Source organism: Chiloscyllium punctatum, chromosome 4, assembly GCF_047496795.1.
Source record: "Chiloscyllium punctatum isolate Juve2018m chromosome 4, sChiPun1.3, whole genome shotgun sequence".
Classification (NCBI taxonomy): Eukaryota; Metazoa; Chordata; class Chondrichthyes; order Orectolobiformes; family Hemiscylliidae; genus Chiloscyllium; species Chiloscyllium punctatum.
The window spans coordinates 6,448,848-6,472,314 of NC_092742.1; the positions used below are offsets into that span (position 1 = coordinate 6,448,848).

General features: G+C 44.5%; 1 protein-coding gene across 1 annotated transcript in view; it reads left to right on the plus strand.

Annotated features, from left to right (window-relative positions):
* LOC140475915 (heat shock-related 70 kDa protein 2-like) overlaps positions 1 to 5,900 on the plus strand; it is a 30,255-nt gene extending 24,355 nt beyond the window's left edge. The window contains exon 2 of the mRNA XM_072567841.1: positions 4,261 to 5,900. Within this exon, the coding sequence (XP_072423942.1) occupies positions 4,261 to 5,900 (1,640 nt within the window). The remainder of the gene's footprint in view (positions 1 to 4,260) is intronic.
* The last annotated feature ends 17,567 nt before the right edge of the window (positions 5,901 to 23,467 follow it).

Consider the following 23,467-nt stretch of genomic DNA (forward strand, 5'->3'; position numbering starts at 1 on the left):
TCTGCCAATTTCCAAAAGAGCCTCAAGCTCATCCACCTTGTGTCTAATGCTTCGTGCATTCATATATAGAATTTTTAATTTGTTACTGCTCTCACCCTTCCCCTCAACCCTTATTTCACTCAACTTTACAGCATGATGCCTTTTCCAGTTTTCTGCCTCCTTGATACAGTTGTCTTTCTTGACTTCTCTTGTTCTAACTACCCCTTCAATTTCCTTTTTAAACATCCAGCTTGTCCCCTCCCCCCCGCTACTTAGTTTAAATGTAGCGGTGTTGCAGCAGAAAACCTGCCTGCCAGAATGCCGATCCCTGTTCTATTAAGGTGCAAGCCATCTCTCTTGTAGAATTTATGGTTACCATAAAATATACCCCAGTGATCCAAGAACTTGAAACCTTGCTTCCTGCACCAGTTCCCCAACCACACGTTCAAGTCCATTATCTCCCGGTTTCTGGCCACACTAGCCCGAGGAACTGGAAGCAAACTGGAGATAACCACCTTGGACGTCCTGCTTTTTAGCCTTCTTCCTAGTTCTGCGAAGTGTCGCTGTAGTATGTTCCTCCTCTTCTTCCCGACATCATTTGTGCCGACGTGTACCACCACCTCGGGCTCTTCACCCTCATCCTTGAGGATGTCCTGCACTCTGTCCGCGATGTCTTTCACTCTAGCACCAGGAAAGCAACACACCATCCTTAAATCCCGTCTGCTGCCACAAAAACCCTGGTCAGTTCCTCTCACGATGGAGTCCCCTATTACCACGGCTCTATGTGATGTCCGACTCTTCCGCTCTGCTTCTGCGGCAACTTTTGATTGACAAACATGGCCGCCTTGCGAACTGGTAGTGTCATCAGAGTCTACTGTTTCTAAAAGCTTCAACTTGTTCCTGACAGGTACTTCTCCCGGCGTCTCTTGCACCTGTCTCCTCTCTGCCTTCCTCATCGTCTGCACTCTTCTGCTCTCTTCTGGCATGATTGGTGTAATAACATCACTGAAGGTCTTGTCCAGAAAGATCTCGTTCTCTCGGATGAGCCTAAGGTCTTCGAGTTCTTTCGTCAGTGCTGCAATATGCTCGGTCAATTGCTGAATGTGCGCACACTTTCCACACATATACGAGCCAGACACACCAGAGTCGTTGACCTGCCACATCAAACACGTAGCACACTGAACCAGCTGAGCAGTCATGTCTTCACCCTCTTCAACTGTGGCGTAATCTCTTTACTCAACCTCTTTATCAAGATTCCTGAGCTGAAGCCTCACTCTTCGATCTAAACTTCCTTAGACCGTCTTCCTATGGCAACTCTGTGGACTCTTAATTAAGGTTAGAGGAGGAGGGAGGGAGGGAGACCCTACTTTGTAGGATCTGGGGTTTAGAACACACCCACTCTAATAACAATCACTTACCTACCCGACCAGCTTTGCGCTCCGTCTGAACTTCCGCCCAGCTCCCGCCGCTCTCTGCTGCGAAAAGACCGTTGGCGTCGAGGTAAGTTCTTTATATAACAATCACTTACCTACCCGACCAGCTTTGTGCTCCGTCTGAACTTCCGCCCAGCTCCCGCCGCTCTCTGCTGCGAAAAGGAAGTAGGGTTAAAGAGAAACCCAAGGCATCTTGTGCATGCGTTTAAAAACAAGATAACTAGGAAGAAGGTGGGACCACTCAAGGATAAATGAGGGAACTTGTGCTTGGAGGCAGAGGATGTGTGTGAGATCAGAAATAAGGACTTTGTGTTGGTATTCACCCAGGAGTAGGAAATGGAGGATAGTGAAATTAGTGTGGAGCCTGATAATATGCTAGGGCATTTTGAGATAAAGAAATAAGTGGTGTTGGATCTCTTGAAGAGCATTAAGGTGAATATGTTCCCAGGGCCGCATGGTATTTACCGCAAATTATTGAGAGAGGCAAGAGAGGAGATTGCTGGGCCCTTGACCAAGATCTTTTGTGTCCTCACTAGCAACTGGAGAGGTTCTTGAGGACTGGCAAGTAGCTAATCTTCCTCTGTTCAAGAAGGGAAACGGGACAATCCAGGAAACTAGAGACCAGTGAGTCTCACATCGGTGGTTGGCAAGCTTTTGGAAAGAATCCTGAAGGGTAGGATTTATGCTCATTTGGAAAAGCAAAGAGGCAGTCAGCATGGCTTTGTGCAGGGCAGATCATGTCTTACTAACTCGATTGAATTTTTCAAGGAGGTGGTGAAGATGCTGTGAGGGTAGAGCAGTGGATGTTGTCTACATGGAATTTAGTATAGCTTTTGACATGGTCCCTCATAAAAGGTTCATCCAAAAGAATAAGGTGCATGGGATCCACAGTGACTTGGCTGCTTGGCTTGTCCATAGAAGGCAGAGAGCAGTGTGGAAGAGTGTTTTTCAGGCTGGAGGTCAGTGACTAGCAATTACCAAGGTGGGAGGGGTCTTTACTGGCAGCCAGCAGAGAAAGGGCAAATCGAGTTTAATCCAGATAAGTGCGAAGTGATGCACTTTGGGCGATCAAATATTAAGGAAAAGTGTATAACTAATGGCAGAATCCTGAAGTGCATTGATGCACAGAAGGATCTAGTGGTTCAAGTCCATAATTTCCTGAAAGTGGCCATGCAAGTAGATAGGGTGGCAAAGAAGGCATATGGCACGCTTGTCTTTATCAAGTACAAGGGTCAGAATGTCATGTTGCAGCTTTATAAGACTTTGGTTAGGCCACACTTCGAATATTGCATTCAATTCTGGTTGCCACATTACAGGAATGATGTAGAGACTCAGGAAGAGCTTATGCCAGAAACAATGATTCTCCTACTCCTCGGATGCTGCCTGACCTGTGCTTTTCCAGTACCACACTCTCGACTCTTTATTAGGGTGTTGCCTGGATTAAAGGGTATGAGCTATAAGTAGAGGCTAGAAAAACTCTGGTTGTTTCCTCTGGAGTGGCAGAGGCTGAGGGGAGACTTGATAGAAGTTTATAAAATTGAGATACATAGATAGGGTTGATGGTCAGAATCTTTTTCACGGAGCCGAAACTGGAGGGTATGCATCTAAGGTGAGGGGAAAGTTTTTCTGCACAGAGTGGTAGGAGTCTGGCTGGTGCTGGCAGATACGATAACGGTATTTAAGGGGCTTTTAGATAAGCACGTGAGTATGCAAGCATTGGAGGGATGTGGTCCGAGGGAAGGCAGAAGGGATTCATTTAATTTGGTGTCATGTTCGGCATACCATCCTGGTCCAAAGGGCCCATTCCTGTGCTGTACAGTAATATATTCTAAATTGCCATTTCTTTCCTGTAGGCATCTGGTCTCTGGAGACCAGAAAAGAGAGAATGTCGGGTACAATAACTTTAGCTTCCTTGCAAACATACGCGGATGGTTAAGATTGAAAGGGCAGGTCTGGGATTTGTCTTACCGCTTGTCATGGCGTCATTGTCATAGATACATGCACATGGAAACAGACTCTTTGTTCCAACCACTCTACTCCAACCATGTTCCAAAACTAAACCTCCCATGCTTTGTCCATATTCCACCAAACCTTTCTTATTTATGAACTTATCCAAATGTCTTTTAAACATTCTAACTGTACCTGCATCCACCACTTTCACAAGCAGTTCATTCCACACACAAACCGCGCTATATGTAAAAGAAAATTGTCCCTCATGTCCTCTTGAAATATTTATTCTCTCACCTTAAAAAATATGCCCCCAAGTTTTGAACTTGCCTTGGGAAAGGACCCTTGTCATTCAACCCATCTATGTCCCTCATTATTTTAAAAACCTCAGTAAGGTCATCCTTCAACCTCTTATGCTCCAGTGAAAATGATCCCAGCCTGAGGGGAAGATATTTGACTTTGGCAGATTCCAGCCAGAATCATAGAATCCCTACAGTGTGGAAACAGGTCCCTAGGCCCAACCAGTCCACACCAATCCTCTGAAGAGTAACCCACCCAGACACATTTCCCTATCCTATTATTCTACATTTACCTTGAACTAACACATCCCTGAACACTATGGGTAATTTAGCATGGTCAATTTACCTAAACTACACACCTTTGGATTGTGGGTGGAAACTGGAGCACTCGGAGGGAACCCACACGTAGACACAGAGAATGTGCAAACTCCACACAGACAGTTGCCCAAGGCTGGAATTGAGTCTGGGTCCCTGGCACTGTGAGGCAGCAGTGCTAACCACTGAGCCACCATGCCACCATAAGCTGTTCTTAAGAAATGGAAAAACAGTGTGTCATTTGATATTTCACTTATTAGAAGATGTCTTTGTTCATTTTTTCACAGTCATTAATGAGGGAGGGAAACCCAAAGTTCAGGTGGAGTACAAAGGAGAAGTGAAGACTTTCTTTGCTGAGGAGATTTCCTCCATGGTGCTAACAAAAATGAAGGAGATTGCAGAAGCATACCTAGGTACTCCTGTGAGGAATGCTGTAATCACAGTGCCAGCTTATTTTAATGATAGCCAAAGACAAGCCACCAAAGATGCTGGAACCATTGCTGCTTTAAATGTGCTGAGGATTATTAATGAACCAACTGCAGCTGCTATTGCTTATGGACTAGACAAAGTAGGATCTGGTGAACATAACGTCCTCATCTTTGACCTGGGAGGTGGAACATTTGATGTTTCTGTTCTTACCATTGAGGATGGTATCTTTGAAGTCAAGTCCACTGCTGGAGATACTCATTTGGGAGGAGAAGATTTTGACAATCGCATGGTGAGCCATTTCATGGAAGAATTTAAAAGGAAATTTAAGAAAGATATGTCCCAGAACAAGCGAGCTGTAAGACGTCTGCGTACAGCTTGTGAGCGTGCCAAGAGGACCCTATCCTCAAGTACACAAGCTAGCCTTGAAATTGACTCATTGTATGAAGGGATTGATCTCTATACATCCATCACCAGGGCCCGGTTTGAGGAATTGAACAATGATCTCTTCCGAGCAACACTTGAACCTGTTGAGAAAGCCCTTCGTGATGCCAAGATTGATAAGTCTCGGATTCAGGATATTGTTCTTGTAGGTGGGTCCACAAGAATCCCTAAAATTCAGAAACTCCTTCAAGAGTTGTTCAACGGGAAAGAGCTGAACAAGAGTATCAATCCAGATGAAGCTGTAGCTTATGGTGCAGCTGTCCAAGCTGCCATTTTAACAGGTGACAAGTCTGAAAATGTGCAGGACCTGTTGTTGTTGGATGTTACTCCACTATCTCTAGGTATTGAAACAGCTGGTGGTATCATGACTCCTCTCATCAAACGAAACACGACTATCCCCACCAAGCAGACTCAGATCTTCACTACGTATTCAGATAACCAAACCAGTGTCCTGGTTCAAGTTTATGAAGGTGAGCGGGCAATGACCAAAGATAACAATCTGCTTGGCAAGTTTGCCCTTTCGAATATCCCACCAGCTCCCCGTGGTGTACCACAAATTGAGGTGACCTTTGACATAGATGCCAATGGTATCCTGAATGTTTCAGCTGTCGACAAGAGCACAGGCCGAGAAAACAAGATCACAATTACTAATGATAAGGGGCGGCTGAGCAAAGATGAAATAGAGCGCATGGTGCAGGATGCAGAGCGCTACAAGACTGAAGATGATTCTAACCGTCAAAGAGTGACTGTCAAAAATGCCCTAGAGTCCTATGTGTATGCCATGAAGCAGGCTGTACAAGATGAGAAGTTGAAAGACAAAATCACTGAGCAGGAAAGGAGCAGTATCCTCGCAAAATGTCAGGAGGTTCTAACTTGGCTAGAAAGAAACCAGACAGCAGAGAAGGAAGAATTTGAGCACCAGCAGAAGGAGCTGGAGAAAATCTGCAAGCCTGTAGCTAAATTCTTTCGATGTCCCTGTGCTGGGGTGCCTGGAGGAGCTGGCAGTACCTCAGATCCTGGCAATGCCAGTGGACCCACGATTGAAGAAGTTGACTGAGTGACATGGGTCAGAGAAAATTGAAGACAGTCTACTCACAGTTATGGACTGCTGCTTAGATTACTTCAGTATTTCAGAAGAAAGATGTGATGACATGTTGGCGACTACACGCTACTCAATTGTTTATTACCTTTTACAGTGTAAACTTTCATAGGAGCATTAGCTTATTGTCGATTCTAAACTAGAGCTTATGACCCAATTATGATCTAGGTCACCCACTATGTTTCTTTTAATTAACAACAGGGTTCTTTGCAAACTCAAAACATGGGCTTATTGTAATGAAATTTGCTCAACTATCAAATAGGGAGAGTATAGATCAGGAAAGAATGAATACAAGCAATACAGATCCACCATAACAAACCCACACCATCTTAAGCTGGGATTTGTCCTTAACAAAATATGGAGTGTGTGAACGTGTTTTGGGGAAGCATGTATATGACAAAAAAAATCCTATACTTATCCGTCACAATTTGACTGATCTTCAGTGATATAATACTTTGCTTCTACACTGTTTCCACTACTGGGGAGGAGGTACTGCAGCCTTTTCATTGAGAGAGTGGGGATCATTGGTGGCATGATACAGACTTTCTGTATTCCTATAAGTGGAGGAAATACTACATCCATGGTGTCAAAGGCTTTTGTAACCATTCTGTATTACTCGGGAGCATTAAACTGCAGCCTTTCTGAGGTGGATGGACTTTGAACTGTGGGCTTCTACATTACAAAACATTTCATGGATATTTTGACTTCCCTATATCCCCTTGCTCATGCCTGCCCCCTCCACTGGCCAAACTCTTGATTCCCAATCCTCATCTACCCAGCTCACACCCTGACCCAGATTTCTCCATCCAACTGTCGTACCCTTCCCTCCCAAACTAGCATCCAGTTGGAAGCCTCTCAGTCGACACTCTCCACCACAGCTCTGGCTAGTTGACACCACTCACATTATGATGCTCATTCATCCTCTAATTACAGACTTTCTCCATATTGCAGTTGCTCCTGATCGATTCTCCAGTAATTGTGAAAGGGAAAATACCTCTGATTGGAAGGAGCTGATCTTTGTGAAATTTTCCAGATATATTTTAAATAATGGCTTAGCAAGCCACACAGGATTGGTCCCTTTACAGCATTTTCTTTTATTTTAGATTTTTAGAATCTGCAGTAATCTGCTTTTTGCTTAACAAAAATTCTGTTCAGTTCTTTTTGTCATGCATTTTCATTCATTGTGTTTAACCCATGTGTGAAATGTTTTAATGAAAAACAACAAAAATAAAGACAACCTTCACTCACTACAGTCTGGAGTAGTTTCTACAGCTGTACAGATTTGATAGGACCTTTATGTAATTGAAGTTATGATCCCAGCTCTGGTAATACTGGACAAACCAGGACCCAGATTGAGTGAGATCACTTTTTTAAGTTGGTTAATGTGTTGTTTAGTTACTTAGAAACATATTTGCATGAGGTTGCAGATTTTTCTAAAATAGAAAATAAAAATTCACAAAAGAAATAAACAAATATATACATATATGAGAGAGAGGAGATAGAAATAAAGTTTCAACCAACATTGTCTGTTATAGAGACTTAATTCCAAAGAAATACAGCTCCTGCATCAGCTTCTTAAAATGTTTAATTGACTTCACCAGTTCCTTTTTCATGAACTATCGAGACAATTTTATGATTCCTTTCCAAGTCTGCTGGCATGAGCTTCTCATAATTCTAACATTTAATTCTAACAATTTGAAGATTCCCATCAAAACTCCTGGCTTGTTATGTCCCACAAACTAGAAAGTCTGCTGGGGTGACTGGTTCACCAAAACTGACTTGATTCACCTGCTGGAAGAAACAATTTTCCGTTGTGAACTGAGCTCTGGATTTTAAACATTTAAACCTGATATTCATAAGTTAAGAGGCAACTAATTGCCTTAATATGTTTACTCTGCTTGTCATATACTTAACAGTATTCCTGATGAAGGGCTTTTGCCCGAAACGTTGATTTCGCTGCTCCTTGGATGCTGCCTGAACTGCTGTGCTCTTCCAGCACCACTAATCCAGAATATACTTAACAGTAGTCCACCAACACAACAGTGATCCTGTCAGGCATTGCTTTCTTGGAACTGTTTCAAATTGACATTTTAACTAATAAGCAAAAGCCTTCACACAGCTGACACACATTCATGTGTCTTTATTTTGAAATCAAAATCCAAAAAGAAACATAACGCATCTTTCATCACATATTTCACCACCCTGAGGAAAAAATAAGATATTGTTGTGGTTCTGTTCGCCGAGCTGGGAATTTGTCTTCCAAACGTTTCGTCCCCTGTCTAGGTGACATCCTCAGTGCTTGGGAGCCTCCTGCGATGCGTTTCTGTGCTGTTTCCTCCGGCATTTATAGTGGCCTGTCTCTGCCGCTTCCGGTTGTCAGTTCCAGCTGTCCGCTGTAGTGGCCGGTATATTGGGTCCAGGTCGATGTGTTTGTTGATAGAGTCTGTGGATGAGTGCCATGCCTCTAGAAATTCCCTGCCTGTTCTCTGTTTGCCATGCCCTATAATGGTAGTGTTGTCCCTGTCGAATTCATGTTGCTTGTCATCTGTGTGTGACCTACTAAGGATAGCTGGTCGTGTCGTTTCGTGGCTAGTTGGTATTCATGGATACGGATCATTAGCTGTCTTCCTGTTTGTCCTATGTAGTGTTTTGTGCAGCCCTTGCATGGGATTTTGTACACTACATTGCACAAAACACTACATAGGACAAACAGGAAGACAGCTAACGATCTGTATCCATGAACACCAACTAGCCACGAAACGACACGACCAGCTATCCTTAGTAGCCACACACACAGATGACAAGGAACATGAATTCGACTGGGACAACACTACCATTATAGGGCAAGCCAAACAGAGAACAGCCAGGGAATTCCTAGAGGTATGGCACTCATCCACAGACTCTATCAACAAACACATCGACCTGGACCTGACATACCAGCCACTACAGTGGACAGCTGGAACTGACAACCGGAAGCGGCAGAGACAGGCCACTATAAATGCCAGAGGAAACATCACAGAAGCGCTTCACAGGAGGCTCCCAAGCACTGAGAATGTCATCTAGACAGGGGACGAAACGTTTGCAATACAAATTCCCAGCTCGGCGAACAGAACCACAACAACGAGCACCCGAGCTACAAATCTTCTCCCAAACTTTGAAAATAAGATATTCTTAAGCATGTTCAATTTCAAACAAAATCTTTGTCTTAACACTATTTCTAAAATACATCAACATTTTAAAAAAATTACGTTTCCATTACAGCCATATCCTATGTAAAACGAGTTTGATCACAGCATTCAGTTTCTTTCATACTGGGCCCTGATAAAGCATGTGCTAAAATATTGTCCTTACAAGCCATTGTACACCTTAAATAACAATCTCTTCAGAGTTATTAGATGTCCAAGTTTCACAGTTTGGTAGATACTGGGCTCAGTGTCTCTTTCTTCACTGTTGGAAATTTTGCTATAAGATTTTTAGCTTTAGGTATTATTGTCACATGTACTCAACTAAAGTGAAAAGTATACACAGTCACCATTCTCTGGCGCCTTCTTAGTATACAAAAGACAGAATTATAAAGAAAAGCAGAAATGAAAGAAAAAGCCAAACAAAAAGGAAATGTCCAGATGAGTCCTTGCTGCCAGAAAAGCAAAGCCATGAAGTCCATTCCTCAGTTTGCGAACACTCAGGTGCCCTGGGTCTGTGTATGCTGCTGCAGGCAAAATGTCTCCGCCTTAAGGTACCCAGGCTCATGTCCTGGGGCTGTGTGCTTGAATTGTGTCACCATTCTTCGGCACCATCTCACCTGCACCAATGTCATAGTCGCCATGAGTCAACGTTGGGCTGAGCTTCACAATGCAGTAGCCGCTGAAGCAGCTGGTCCCAAACTGGGTTCAAACTCGACAGTGCAGTCACCACGGTCGCCTGTGCCTCGTTGTGGCTTACATTGCTGCCACTGCCGCATTCTGTTACTGCCATTTCAGCAAAGGAACCTGCTGCTACTGATTGCCCCTACCCAGGAACGAGCCGCCCCTGCCGCTGCTGACACTCCAGGAAGGGGATCACTCCTGACACACCCAGGAAGAGAACTGCTGTTGCCGATGCCACCACCTCGGGAAGGGGATTCACTCCCACCAATGCCACCAAGAAAGGAACAAGAAAGAAAAGAACAAAAGTAAACGAAAGAGAGAGAAAAAAATGTAGATGGAAACAAATGAGCCCTGGGCAGAAACGTTGCTATTCTGCTGCCACCATCTTAAAACCCATCCTTGCCATTTTTGCGCAAAATAGCTGTGTGTCCATTCAGTCCCCATGTTCTCACAGGAAAGTAGCACTTACACCAGTGTCACTGATATCAACAACCAGTGGCTTGAGAGGCTTCTCATAATTCAGTGTGATTAACATCAGCACAGCTTTTAACTTATCAAAGAAGATAGTACAGTGCTGATATTCAGCACTAATTTCTGACAAAATTCACATGCCAGTATAGCGCAGAATTTTGTCTTAGGCTTGGGAAAATCAAAAAGCCCTTTTTATTTGCTTTTATAGGTGCTGCTTGGCCTTGTCCCAGAGTTTGGCCCAAAAGCCATTTATCATAGAATCCCTGCAGTGCAAAAACAGGTCCTTCGGCCCAACAAGTCCACACCATCCCTCCAAAGAGTTGTCCACCCATTCCCCTACCCTATTACTCTTCATTACCCCTAACTAGTTCATCCCTGAACAGTATGGGCAATTTAGCATGGCCAATTCACCTAACCTGCACATCTTTGGACTGTGGGAGGAAACCAGAGCACTCAGAGGAGACCCACGTCAACACGTGGGTGACTTTATCAGTCAATGAAACTTGCCAAACTCCTGGCATGGAATTGGAGAGGAATCTGTTTTTGTTACTGTGTTGACATTACAATAATTAACACAGCATCTTGTGACCTGTCTGGTTTTGTCACCATCACAGATGGGTGATCTCCAGATACGAAGACCTATTGCAATAATGTAATTTTCATCAATTTAGCTTAATCTCGTCCCTCACTTGAATAACTACATTGGATTGAATTGGTAAAGATTTATGGATTATGCATCCCTGTATTGACATCATGTATAGTCATAGAGTCATAGACATAGAGATGTTCAGTATGCCCATAAAGACCAGATATCTCAACCTAATCTAGATCCACTTGCCAGCACCCAGCACATATTCCTCCAAACCCTTCCTATTCATATACCCATCCAGATGCCTTTTAAATGTTGCAATTGTACCAACCTCCTCCACCTCTGGCAGCTCATTCCATACATGCATGACCCTCTGCATGAAAAGGTTTCCCCTTCGGTCTCTTTTATATCTTTCCCTTCTCACCCTAAACCTATGCCCTCTAGTTCTGGACTCCCCCACCCCAGGGAAAAGACCTTGTCTATTTATCCTATCCATGCCCCTCATAATTTTGTAAACCTCTTTCAGGTTATCCCTCAGCCTCCGACGCTCCAGGGAAAACAACCCTTACCTATTCAGCCTCTCCCTACAGCTCAAATCCTCCAAATCTGGCAACATCCTTGTAAATATTTTCAGAACCCTTTCAAGTTTCACAACATCCTTCCAATAGGAAGGAGACCAGAATTGTACGCAATATTCCAAAAGTGGCCTAACCAATGTCCTGTACAGCCGCAATGTGACCTCCCAACTCCTGTACTCAATACTCTGACCAATAAAGGAAAGCATACCAAATGCCTTCTTCACTATCCTATCTACCTGCGACTCTACTTTCAAAGAGCTATGAACCTGCACTCCAAGGTCTCTTTAGAACATAGAACATAGAAGAATACAGCGCAGTACAGGCCCTTCGGCCCTCGATGTTGCGCCGATCAAAGCCCACCTAACCTACACTAACCCACTATCCTCCATATACCTATCCAATGCCCGCTTAAATACCCATAAAGAGGGAGAGTCCACCACTGCTACTGGCAGGGCATTCCATGAACTTACGACTCGCTGAGTGAAGAACCTACCCCTAACATCAGTCCTATATCTACCCCCCCTTAATTTAAAGCTATGCCCCCTTGTAATAGCTGACTCCATACGTGGAAAAAGGTTCTCACTGTCAACCCTATCTAACCCCCTAATCATCTTGTACACCTCTATCAAGTCACCCCTAAACCTTCTTTTCTCCAATGAAAACAACCCCAAGTGCCTCAGCCTTTCCTCATAGGATCTTCCTACCATACCAGGCAACATCCTGGTAAACTTCCTCTGCACCCGTTCCAGTGCCTCCACATCCTTCCTATAGTATGGCGACCAAAACTGCACACAATATTCCAGATGCGGCCGCACCAGAGTCTTATACAACTGCAGCATGACCTCAGGACTCCGGAACTCAATTCCTCTACCAATAAAAGCCAGTACGCCATATGCCTTCTTCACTGCACTATTTATCTGGGTTCCCTAGGATCTTACCGGTAAATGTATAAGTCCTGATTTGTTTTTCCAAAATTAAACACCTCGCATTTATCTCAATTAAACTCCATCTGCCATTCCTCAGCCCATTTGTCCATCTGATCAAGATCCCGTTGTAATCTGAGGTAACCTTCTTCACTGTCCACTACACCTCCAATTTTGGTGTCATCTGCAAACTTACTAACTGTACCTCCTATGTTCACATCCAAATCATTTATATAAATGATAAAAAGTAGAGGACCCAGCACCGATCCTTGTTGCACTCCACTGGTCACAGGCCTCCAGTCTGAAAGCCAACTCTCCACCACCACCTTTGAGCCAGTTCTGTATCTAAATGGCTCGTTCTCCCTGTATTCCATGAGATCTAACCAGTCTCCGATGGGGAACCTTGTTAAACACCTTACCGAAGTCCATTTAGATCATGTCCACCGTTCTGCCTTCATCAATTCTTTTTGTTACTTCTTCAAAAAATTCAGTCAAGTTCCTGAGACATGATTCCTCATGCACAAAGCCTAGGTGACTATCCCTAATCAGTCCTTGCCTTTCCAAATATGTGTAAATCCTATCTCACAGGATTCCCTCCAACAACATGCCCACCACCAACGCCAGGCTCACTGGTCTATAGTTCCCTGGCTTGTCCTTACCACCTTTCTTAAATAATGTTACCATGTCAAAGAGCTTTTCCTGGCTAGTTACAAAAATTGACTAATATGTCTATTATAGCTTTTGCAAGTCATTTTGATGTTTTTTTTTCTGGAAGATAGCATTATGTTCCATTTTAAGCACCTCCCTATTATCCAATCTGATTACTGGAGAAAAATGTCACAAAGAACTGCAGATGCTGGAAATCAGAAACAAAAACATCTCTGTCTCAGGCTTGCTACAGTTCTCCAGTGAAGCTGGAAGAACAGCATATCATTTCTGCGTGGATAGTGTGCAGCCTGAGGACTGAATATCCACTTCAATAATTTAAGGTCCTGAGCACCTTCTGCCATGGCCTTATCCCAACCCCCATTAGCAGCTTTTGATTCTCCTGGGCTGAACTTTACCTTTGCCCAATACTGGATTAGTGGTGCTGGAAGAGCACAGCAGTTCACGCAGCATCCAACGAGCAGCGAAATTGACATTTCGGGCAAAAGCCCTTCCTGATGAAGGGCTTTTGCCCGAAACGTCGATTTCGCTGCTCGTTGGATGCTGCCTGAACTGCTGTGCTCTTCCAGCACCACTAATCCAGTATTTGGTTTTCAGCATCTGCAGTCATTGTTTTTACCTTTACCTTTGCCCAGCTGATTGTCTCTCTCTCTCTCTCACTCTGTTTCTCTCTCTGTCTCTCTCTTTCTCCTAGTCAAAATCAGCATTGAAGAAGGATTATTGAACCCGAAACATTAACTGCCTCCTCTCCACAGATGCTACCAGACCTGCTCAGTTTTTCTCACAATTTTTGATTGCTGAAAGGTTGACTTTCTGCACATGTTAAGACCACACTAAACAATTCTTCATAGAAAATAGCAGGACTAGCCCATTCAATCCACCAAATCCTCTCTGTCATTCATCCTGATCTTGACTGACTCTGTACCTCCTGCTGACTCCCCAAAACCTCAGACACCTCTAGCTTCTAAAAGTCTATCTAATGCTTTCATTTTCTATTTCATTATTTCTTTCCACCCTCTGAGTAAAGAAATTTCTCCTCATTTCAGTCTGAAATAGCCTACTATGAAACAGCCTCCAGAGACCCTGACTCTTATACTGGATCCCCACTCCAGCCAAGAAGAAATTCATCTTTTCATCTAGCCTGTCCAGCCTTATCAGAACTTTATATATAGTTATATAGCATAGAAACAGACCCTTCAGTCCAATCTATTTGCACCAACTAGACATCCCAATGTGACCGAGACCTATTTACCAGCATTTGATTAGATTAGATTAGACTAGACTTCCTACAGTGTGGACACAGGCCCTTCGGCCCAACCAATCCACACCAACCCTCCAAAGTGTAACCCATCCAGACCCATTTCCTTCTGACTAATGCACCTAACACTATGGGCAATTTCCCATGGCCAATTCACCTGACCTGCACATTTTTGTGACTGTGGGAGGAAACCGGAGCACCTGGAAGAAACCCATGCAGACACAGGGAGAATGTACAAACTCCACACAGACAGTCACTCGAGGCTGGAATCGAACCTGGAACCTTGGTGCTGTGAGACAGCAGTGCTAACCACTGAGCCACCGTGCCCATTTCTCTCCTAAACCCCCAGACGTTTTTAAAATATTTTGACCGTACCAGCCTCCACCACATCCTTTTGCAGCTTGTTCCATACATGCATCACTCTCTGCATGAAAATGTTACCCCTCGGACACCTTTTAAATCTCTTCCCATATCACCTTAAACCTATGCTATCTCGTTTTGGACTCACCCACCGTAGGGAAAGACCTATTCATATCCCTCATGATATTACAAACCTCTTTAAAGTCACCCCTCAGTGTCAGATGCTCCAGGGGGATCAAACCCAGTTTATTCAGCCTCTCCCTATAACTCAAATCCTCCAGTCCCACCTATATTCTTCTGCACCCTCTCAAGTCTAACAATACCCTTCTTGTAGAAGGATGACCAAATCTGAACACAATATTCTAAAAGTGGTGTCACTAACGTCTTTTACAGCCATAATATAACTTTCCAACTTCTATACACAGCACATTGACCAATTAAGGCAAGCATGTCAAACATCTTCTTCACCACCTTGTATATCTGCGATATACATAGAGTCATAGAGATGTACAGCATGGAAACAGACCCTTCGGTCCAATCCGTCCATGCCGACCAGATATCCCAACCTAATCTAGTCCCACCAGCCAGTACCTGGTCCATATCCCTCCAAACCCTTCCTATTCCTATACCCATCCAAATGCCTCTTAAATGTTGCAATTGTACCAGCCTCCACCACTTTCTGTGGCAGCTCATTCCATACACGTACCACCCTCTGTGTGAAAACATTGCCCCTTAGGTCTCTTTTATATCTTTCTCCTCTCACCCTAAACCTATGCCTTCTAGTTCTGGACTCCCTGACCCCAGGGAAAAGACTTTGCCTATTTACCCTATCCATGCCCCTCATTATTTTGTAAACATCTATAAGGTCACCCCTCAGCCTCCAACACTGCAGGGAAAACAGCCCCAGCCTGTTCAACCTCTCCCTCTGGCTCAAATCCTCCAACCCTGGCAACATCCTTGTAAATCTTTTCTGAACCCTTTCAAGTTTCACAACATCTTTCCGATAGGAAGGAGACCAGAATTGCACGCCATATTCCAACAGTGGCCATCCAATGTCCTGTACAGCCGCAACATGACCTCCCAACCCTGTACTCAATACTCTGACCAATAAAGGAAAGCATACTAAACACCTTCTTCACTATCCTATCTACCTGCAACTCCACTTTCAAGGAGCTATGAACCTGCACTCCAAGGTCTCTTTGTTCCGCAACACTCACTAGGTCCTTTCAATAAGAATTTTTCTAAACCTCAGCAAATACTGACCTAGCTAACACAATATATAAACAATTTCCCATTAACATTACTGGTGACATGCAAACCATCTGCTCTTTGTTATCGACTGAATTACGGTTTCAGAAGTTTTCTCTGAATTTGTTTTCGTTTTCTTTAAACGCCTTCACAAAAGTAACCAATACGCCACAAGTTTGAAGTCCAAACTCTAAAAATTATATGAATAAATAGATAAATTACAAACTTTTCATCATTTATTTCAAATAATAAGCCACAGGTGTTAGTTTTGACTCAGTTTCTGAGTATGCTATTTAGTATAATAATTCAGAATCCATATATTGTATTTCTGTTAAAGCTAAGCTACATATTCTTTTTTTTATTTCTCTTTAATTTTCATAAATTGTACCAATAACTGAATTTCCAAATCATCATTCTCTTTCATAGACCTCCTCCTCTAACTTCATGAGCCTGAGAGCTCGTAAGAATACACCATAAAATAATTTAGGATACGTCATATGTAACTTCTCAGTCTATTTTGCTTTTACTGAGCATTTCAGAATATTTTACAAACAGCCAGGTCATTTCCCAAGATCAATTCCCGCTGTTGGATCTTTTTCACTATTCTAATTAGAACATTCTTTAATCCAATTCTATATCATATAATCAGATTGTAACCTCCATGTAACCTCAAGTTAATGTTTTCTCCTTCATTATGTTATGGACTAGACTAGACCCCTCAAAATATTTTAAGAAAGTAGCCTAGACCCTAACGTTTTGTTATTTTAAGGGCAAATGTGGTGATTGTTCCAGATACAATGCGACTGGTCAAACTACTCAAAGTTAAGCAAAAACAAAATCTATTTAAACACTGTAGTTAAAATACAACCAAATAAAGAGGAATTTAAAATAACTTAAAGCTACTGGAAACTTAGCAGAATAATAGATATGGTCACAACTACTAATTAACTAATTATGCGGAAAGTCAGGAGGCATGGGATAGAGGGAAATTTGGCCAATTGGATAGAAAACTGGCTAACCGGTCGAAGGCAGAGAGTGGTGGTAGATGGTAAATATTCAGCCTGGAGCCCAGTTCCAAGTGGAGATCCGCAGGGTTCAGTTCTGGGTCCTCTGCTGTTTGTAATTTTTATTAATGACTTAGATGAGGGAGTCGAAGGGTGGGTCAATAAATTTGCAGATGATACGAAGATAGATGGAGTTGTGGACAGTGAGGAGGGCTGTTGTCGGATGCAGAGGGACTTAGATATGATGCAGAGCTGGGCTGAGGAGTGGCAGATGGAGTTCAACCCTGCCAAGTGTGAGGTTGTCCATTTCGGAAGAACAAATAAGAATGCAGAATACAGGGTTAATGGTAGGGTTCTTAGTCAGGTGGAGGAACAGAGGGATCTTGGGGTCTATGTACATAGATCTTTGAAGGTTGCCACTCAGGTGGATAGAGTTTGTAAGAAGGCCTATGGAGTATTATCGTTCATTAGCAGAGGGATTGAATTCAAGAGTCGTGAAGTGATGTTGCAGCTGTACAGGACTTTGGTTAGGCCACAGTTGGAGTACTGTGTGCAGTTCTGGTCGCCTCACTTTAGGAAAGATGTGGAAGCTTTGGAGAGGGTGCAGAGAAGATTTACCAGGATGTTGCCTGGAATGGAGAGTAGGTCATACGAGGATAGGTTGAGAGTTCTCGGCCTTTTCTTGTTGGAACGGTGAAGGATGAGGGGTGACTTGATAGAGGTTTATAAGATGATCAGGGGAATAGATAGAGTAGACAGTCAGAAACTTTTTCCCCGGGTACAACAGAGTGTTACAAGGGGACATAAATTTAAGGTGAAGGGTGGAAGGTATAGGGGAGATGTCAGGGGTGGGTTCTTTACCCAGAGAGTGGTGGGGGCATGGAATGCGCTGCCCGTGGGAGTGGTAGAGTCAGAATCATTGGCGACCTTTAAGCGGCATTTGGATAGGTACATGGATGGGTGCTTAATCTAGGTTAGAGGTTCGGCACAACATCGTGGGCCGAAGGGCCTGTTCTGTGCTGTATTGTTCTATGTTCTATGTTCTATGTAACTGTTCCAATATAATTACATCATCTAAACACACCCTTTGACAAAGAAAGGAAAATTCAGACAAAGATTCTCGCATGCAGTTCTCCAATCCAGGAGGAAAAAAACATCAAGAGAGAACTCAGAGAGAGTAGCTGCCGGGAGACATTCACTGAAGCTTCCAACTCTGTTGAGACCCCAATATCTTCTGATGTTACTGAAAAACCAAAACCCAGAAATCCTAATCTGTGAGAGCTGGCCACACCCATTCAAGTGGCACAAAAAAAACCCCACAGCCTCCCAAACGTTTTACTCAATTGGTCTACAGTAGCCAGCTTGGCATCTCTGCCTTACAACCTCTCCAAAAAAACCAAGACAAAATAATCCCTTAAAGTGACAACATTATCACAATTAATCTTCCAGAAGATAAATTGTATCATCCAGGATTAGTGATTGATTTGTTCCAGTGTGCCTCAATATCTTTGTTGGCTTACCTTCTTCATTTGAAGAATGATGAAATTCTGCTCCCTTTGAAATGAAATATTCAGATTTTCCAGTGATTTTATTCTCTTTTTCATAGAACATAGAACAATACAGCACAGAACAGGCCCTTCGGCCCACGATGTTGTGCCGAACTTCTATCCTAGATTAAGCACCCATCCATGTACCTATCCAAATGCCGCTTAAAGGTCGCCAATGAATCTGACTCTACCACTCCCACGGGCAGCGCATTCCATGCCCCCACCACTCTCTGGGTGAAGAACCCACCCCTGACATCTCCCCTATACCTTCCACCCTTCACCTTAAATTTATGTCCCCTTGTAACACTCTGTTGTACCCGGGGAAAAAGTTTCTGACTGTCTACTCTATCTATTCCTCTGATCATCTTATAAACCTCTATCAAGTCACCCCTCATCCTTCGCCGTTCCAACGAGAAAAGGCCGAGAACTCTCAACCTATCCTCGTATGACCTACTCTCCATTCCAGGCAACATCCTGGTAAATCTTCTCTGCACCCTCTCCAAAGCTTCCACATCTTTCCTAAAGTGAGGCGACCAGAACTGCACACAGTACTCCAAATGTGGCCTAACCAAAGTCCTGTACAGCTGCAACATCACCTCACGACTCTTGAATTCAATCCCTCTGCTAATGAACGATAATACTCCATAGGCCTTCTTACAAACTCTATCCACCTGAGTGGCAACCTTCAAAGATCTATGTACATAGATCCCAAGATCCCTCTGTTCCTCCACCTGACCAAGAACCCTACCATTAACCCTGTATTCCGCATTCTTATTTGTTCTTCCAAAATGGACAACTTCACACTTGGCAGGGTTGAACTCCATCTGCCACTCCTCAGCCCAGCTCTGCATCATATCTAAGTCCCTCTGCAGCCGACAACAGCCCTCCTCACTGTCCACAACTCCACCTATCTTTGTATCATCTGCAAATTTACTGACCCACCCTTCGACTCCCTCATCTAAGTCATTAATAAAAATTACAAACAGCAGAGGACCCAGAACTGATCCCTGCGGAACTCCACTTGTAACTGGACTCCATGCTGAATATTTACCATCTACCACCACTCTCTGACTTCGACCGGTTAGCCAGTTTTCTATCCAATTGGCCAAATTTCCCTCTATCCCATGCCTCCTGACTTTCCGCATAAGCCTACCATGGGGAACCTTATCAAATGCCTTACTAAAATCCATGTACACTACATCCACTGCTCTACCCTCATCCACATGCTTGGTCACCTCCTCGAAGAATTCAATAAGACTTGTAAGGCAAGACCTACCCTTCACAAATCCGTGCTGGCTGTCCCTAATCAAGCAGTGCCGTTCCAGATACTCGTAAATCCTATCCCTCAGTACCCTTTCCATTACTTTGCCTACCACAGAAGTAAGACTAACTGGCCTGTAATTCCCGGGGTTATCCCTATTCCCTTTTTTGAACAGGGGCACAACATTCGCTACTCTCCAGTCCCCTGGTACCACCCCCGTTGCCAGTGAAGACGAGAAGATCATTGCCAACGGTACTGCAATTTCCTCTCTTGCTTCCCACATAATCCTAGGATATATCCCGTCAGGCCCGGGGGACTTGTCTATCCTCAAGTTGTTCAAAATGTCCAACACATCTTCCTTCCTAACAGATATCTCTTCTAGCTTATCAGTCCGTTTCACACTCTCCTCTTCAACAATACAGTCCCTCTCGTTCGTAAATACTGAAGAGAAGTACTTGTTCAAGACCTCTCCTATCTCTTCCGACTCAATACACAGTCTCCCACCACTGTCCTTGATCGGACCTACCCTCGTTCTCGTCATTCTCAGGTTTCTCACATACGCATAGAATGCCTTGGGGTTATCCTTGATCCTATCCGCCAGGGATTTTTCATGCCCTCTCTTAGCTCTCCTAATCCCTTTCTTCAGGTCCCTTCTGGCTATCCTGTATCCCTCCACTGCTCTGTCTGAACCTTGTTTCCTCAACCTTATGTAAGCCTCCTTCTTCCTCTTTACTAGACATTCAACCTCCCTCGTCAACCAAGGCTCCCTCACACGACCATTTCTTTCCTGCCTGATCGGTACATACATATCAAGGACACGTCGTATCTGCTCCTTGAAAAAGTCCCACATTTCCACCACATCCTTCCCTGACAGCCTATGCTCCCAACGTATGCTCCTCAAATCCTGTCTTACAGCATCGTAATTTCCCTTCCCCCAATTGTAAAAACTTCCTTGTTGTGTGCACCTATCCCTCTCCATAACCAAGGTGAAAGTGACAGAATTGTGGTCGCCATCACCAAAATGTTCACCCACTAACAAGCCCACCACTTGTCCCGGTTCGTTACCGAGTACCAAATCCAATATGGCCTCCCCTCTGGTTGGACAATCTACATACTGCGTTAGAAAAGCTTCCTGGACACACTGCACAAACACCGCCCCATCCAATCTACTTGATCTAAAGAGCTTCCAATCAATATTTGGGAAGTTGAAGTCGCCCATGACTACGACCCTGTGGCTTCTGCACCTTTCCAAAATCTGTTTCCCAATCTGTTTCTCCACATCTCTGCTGCTATTGGGGGGCCTATAATAAACACCCAACAAGGTGACTGCACCTTTCCTATTTCTGACTTCAGCCCATACTACCTCCAGAGGCAGATCTCCCTCAAACTTCCTTTCTGCAGCCGTTATACCATTTCTAATTAGCAATGCCACCCCCCCTCCTTTTTTACCACCCTCCCTAATCTTACTGAAACATCTGTAACCAGGAACCTCCAACAGCCATTCCTGTCCCTCATCTATCCATGTTTCCGTGATGGCTACAACATCGTAGTCCCAGGTACCGATCCATGCCTTAAGTTCACCCACCTTATTTCTGATACTCCTTGCATTGAAGTATACGCACTTGAGCCCATCTCTGTGTCCGTAAGTAGTCCCTGTCAGTGCTACCTTCTCCACAGCCTCCCTACAGTCTTGGACATCCTGACACACAGCTAGCTTACTTGCTGGACTACAAGTCCGGATCCCATCCCCCTGCCAAATTAGTTTAAACCCCCCCGAAGAGTGCTAGCAAACCTACCCCCCAGGATATTGGTGCCCTTCTGGTTCAGGTGCAACCCGTCCTGTTTATACAGGTCCCACCTTCCCCAGAATGCAGTCCAATTGTCCAAATATCTGAAGCCCTCCCTCCTACACCATCCTTGCAGCCACGTGTTCAACTGCACTCTCTCCCTATTCTTTGCCTCTCTGTCACGTGGCACCGGCAACAACCCAGAGATGACGACTCTGTCTGTCCTAGCTTTTAGCTTCCAGCCTAACTCCTTGAGCTCTTGAATGACCTCCCCGCCCCTCTTCCTACCTATGTCGTTGGTGCCAATGTGTACCACGACTTCTGGCTGCACACCCTCCCCCTTAAGGATTCTGAAGACACGGTCCGAGACGTCTCGGACCCTAGCACCCGGGAGGCAACAAACCATCCGAGAGTCTCGCCCATGTCCACAGAACCGCCTGTCCGTCCCTCTAACTAGAGAGTCCCCTATAACTAGCGCTCTCTTCTTCTCCCCCTTTCCCTTCTGAATCTCAGAGCCACAGACCCCTTCACTGCAGCTTACACCTGCAAGGCTGTCCCCCCCAACAGTTTCCAAAGCTGCATACTTATTTTTTAGGGGAACGACTACAGGGGAACCCTGCACTGCCTGTTTCTTCCCCTTCCCACCTCTAACTGTTACCCAGCTACCTCTGTTCTCTGGCGTAACTATGTCCCTGTAGCTTCTATCGATCACCCTCTCAGCCTCTCTAATAATCCTCAGCTCATCCAGTTCCAGTTCCAGTTCCCTAACTCGTTCGGTGAGGATCAGGATCTGACTGCATTTCCTGCACACGAAGTCGGCAGGAGTATCGGTGGTCACCCCTACCTCAAACATCCTGCAGGAGGAACATTCCACCGCCTGTGCTGCCATGACTGTACACTGTCTCCAAAAACAAGAACACTGAGTCAATAACCTGTGGACTTTAAAGTTAGGTTAGAGGAGGAGGGTGGGAGGGAGGCCCTACGAAAGTAGGACCTGGGGTCTAGAACACACCCACTCAAATACTAATCACTTACCTTCCCGCCCAGCTATGCGCTCCAACCTCACTTCCGCTGCCCGCTACAGGTAAGTAATTTTGAAACAAACTGTCTTACCTTAGCTGTAGTCTCCCGGGTTCGTTTTTCCTCGGCCGCTGCTCCCACTCAAAATACTCAAGGAAAGGTATTCTTGACTGCCTTGAGTTATCTCTCCCTTTTTATAGCCTCTAAGGAAACATTTCCTTTGTATTACCGGCTACGGTTTTAATGTCTGTTTCCTTACTGATGTACCCTTTTCTGAGAATTCCATTGGCTTTCCTACTGTTGAAAGTGATCTACCACTCTCCCACAACCACCTGATGAAGGAGGGGTGCTCCGAAAGCTAGTGTTTCCAATTAGACCTGTTGGACTATAACCTGGTGTTGTGTGATTTTTAACTTTGTACACCCCAGTCCTACACCGGCATCTTCAAATCATGCCATTCTCATAATACATTGGGATAGTGTGCTGGAAATCAAACCCCACAAATACGGAAAGAACCTCAAAGTTTCTGAGAAGATTTGTAGCTCGGGTGCTCGTTGTGGTTCTGTTCGCCGAGCTGGGAATTTGTGTTGCCAACGTTTCGTCCCCGGTCTAGGTGACATCCTCAGTGCTTGGGAGCCTCCTGTGAAGCGCTTCTGTGCTGTTTCCTCCGGCATTTATAGTGGCCTGTCTCTGCCGCTTCCGGTTGTCAGTTCCAGCTGTCCGCTGTAGTGGCCGGTATATTGGGTCCAGGTCGATGTGTTTGTTGATAGAGTCTGTGGATGAGTGCCACGCCTCTAGGAACTCCCTGGCTGTTCCATGTTTGGCTTGTCCTATAATAGTAGTGTTGTCCCAGTCGAACTCATGTTGCTTGTCATCTGCGTGTGTGGCTACTAAGGATAGCTGGTCGTGTCGTTTTGTGGCTAGTTAGTGTTCATGGATACGGATCG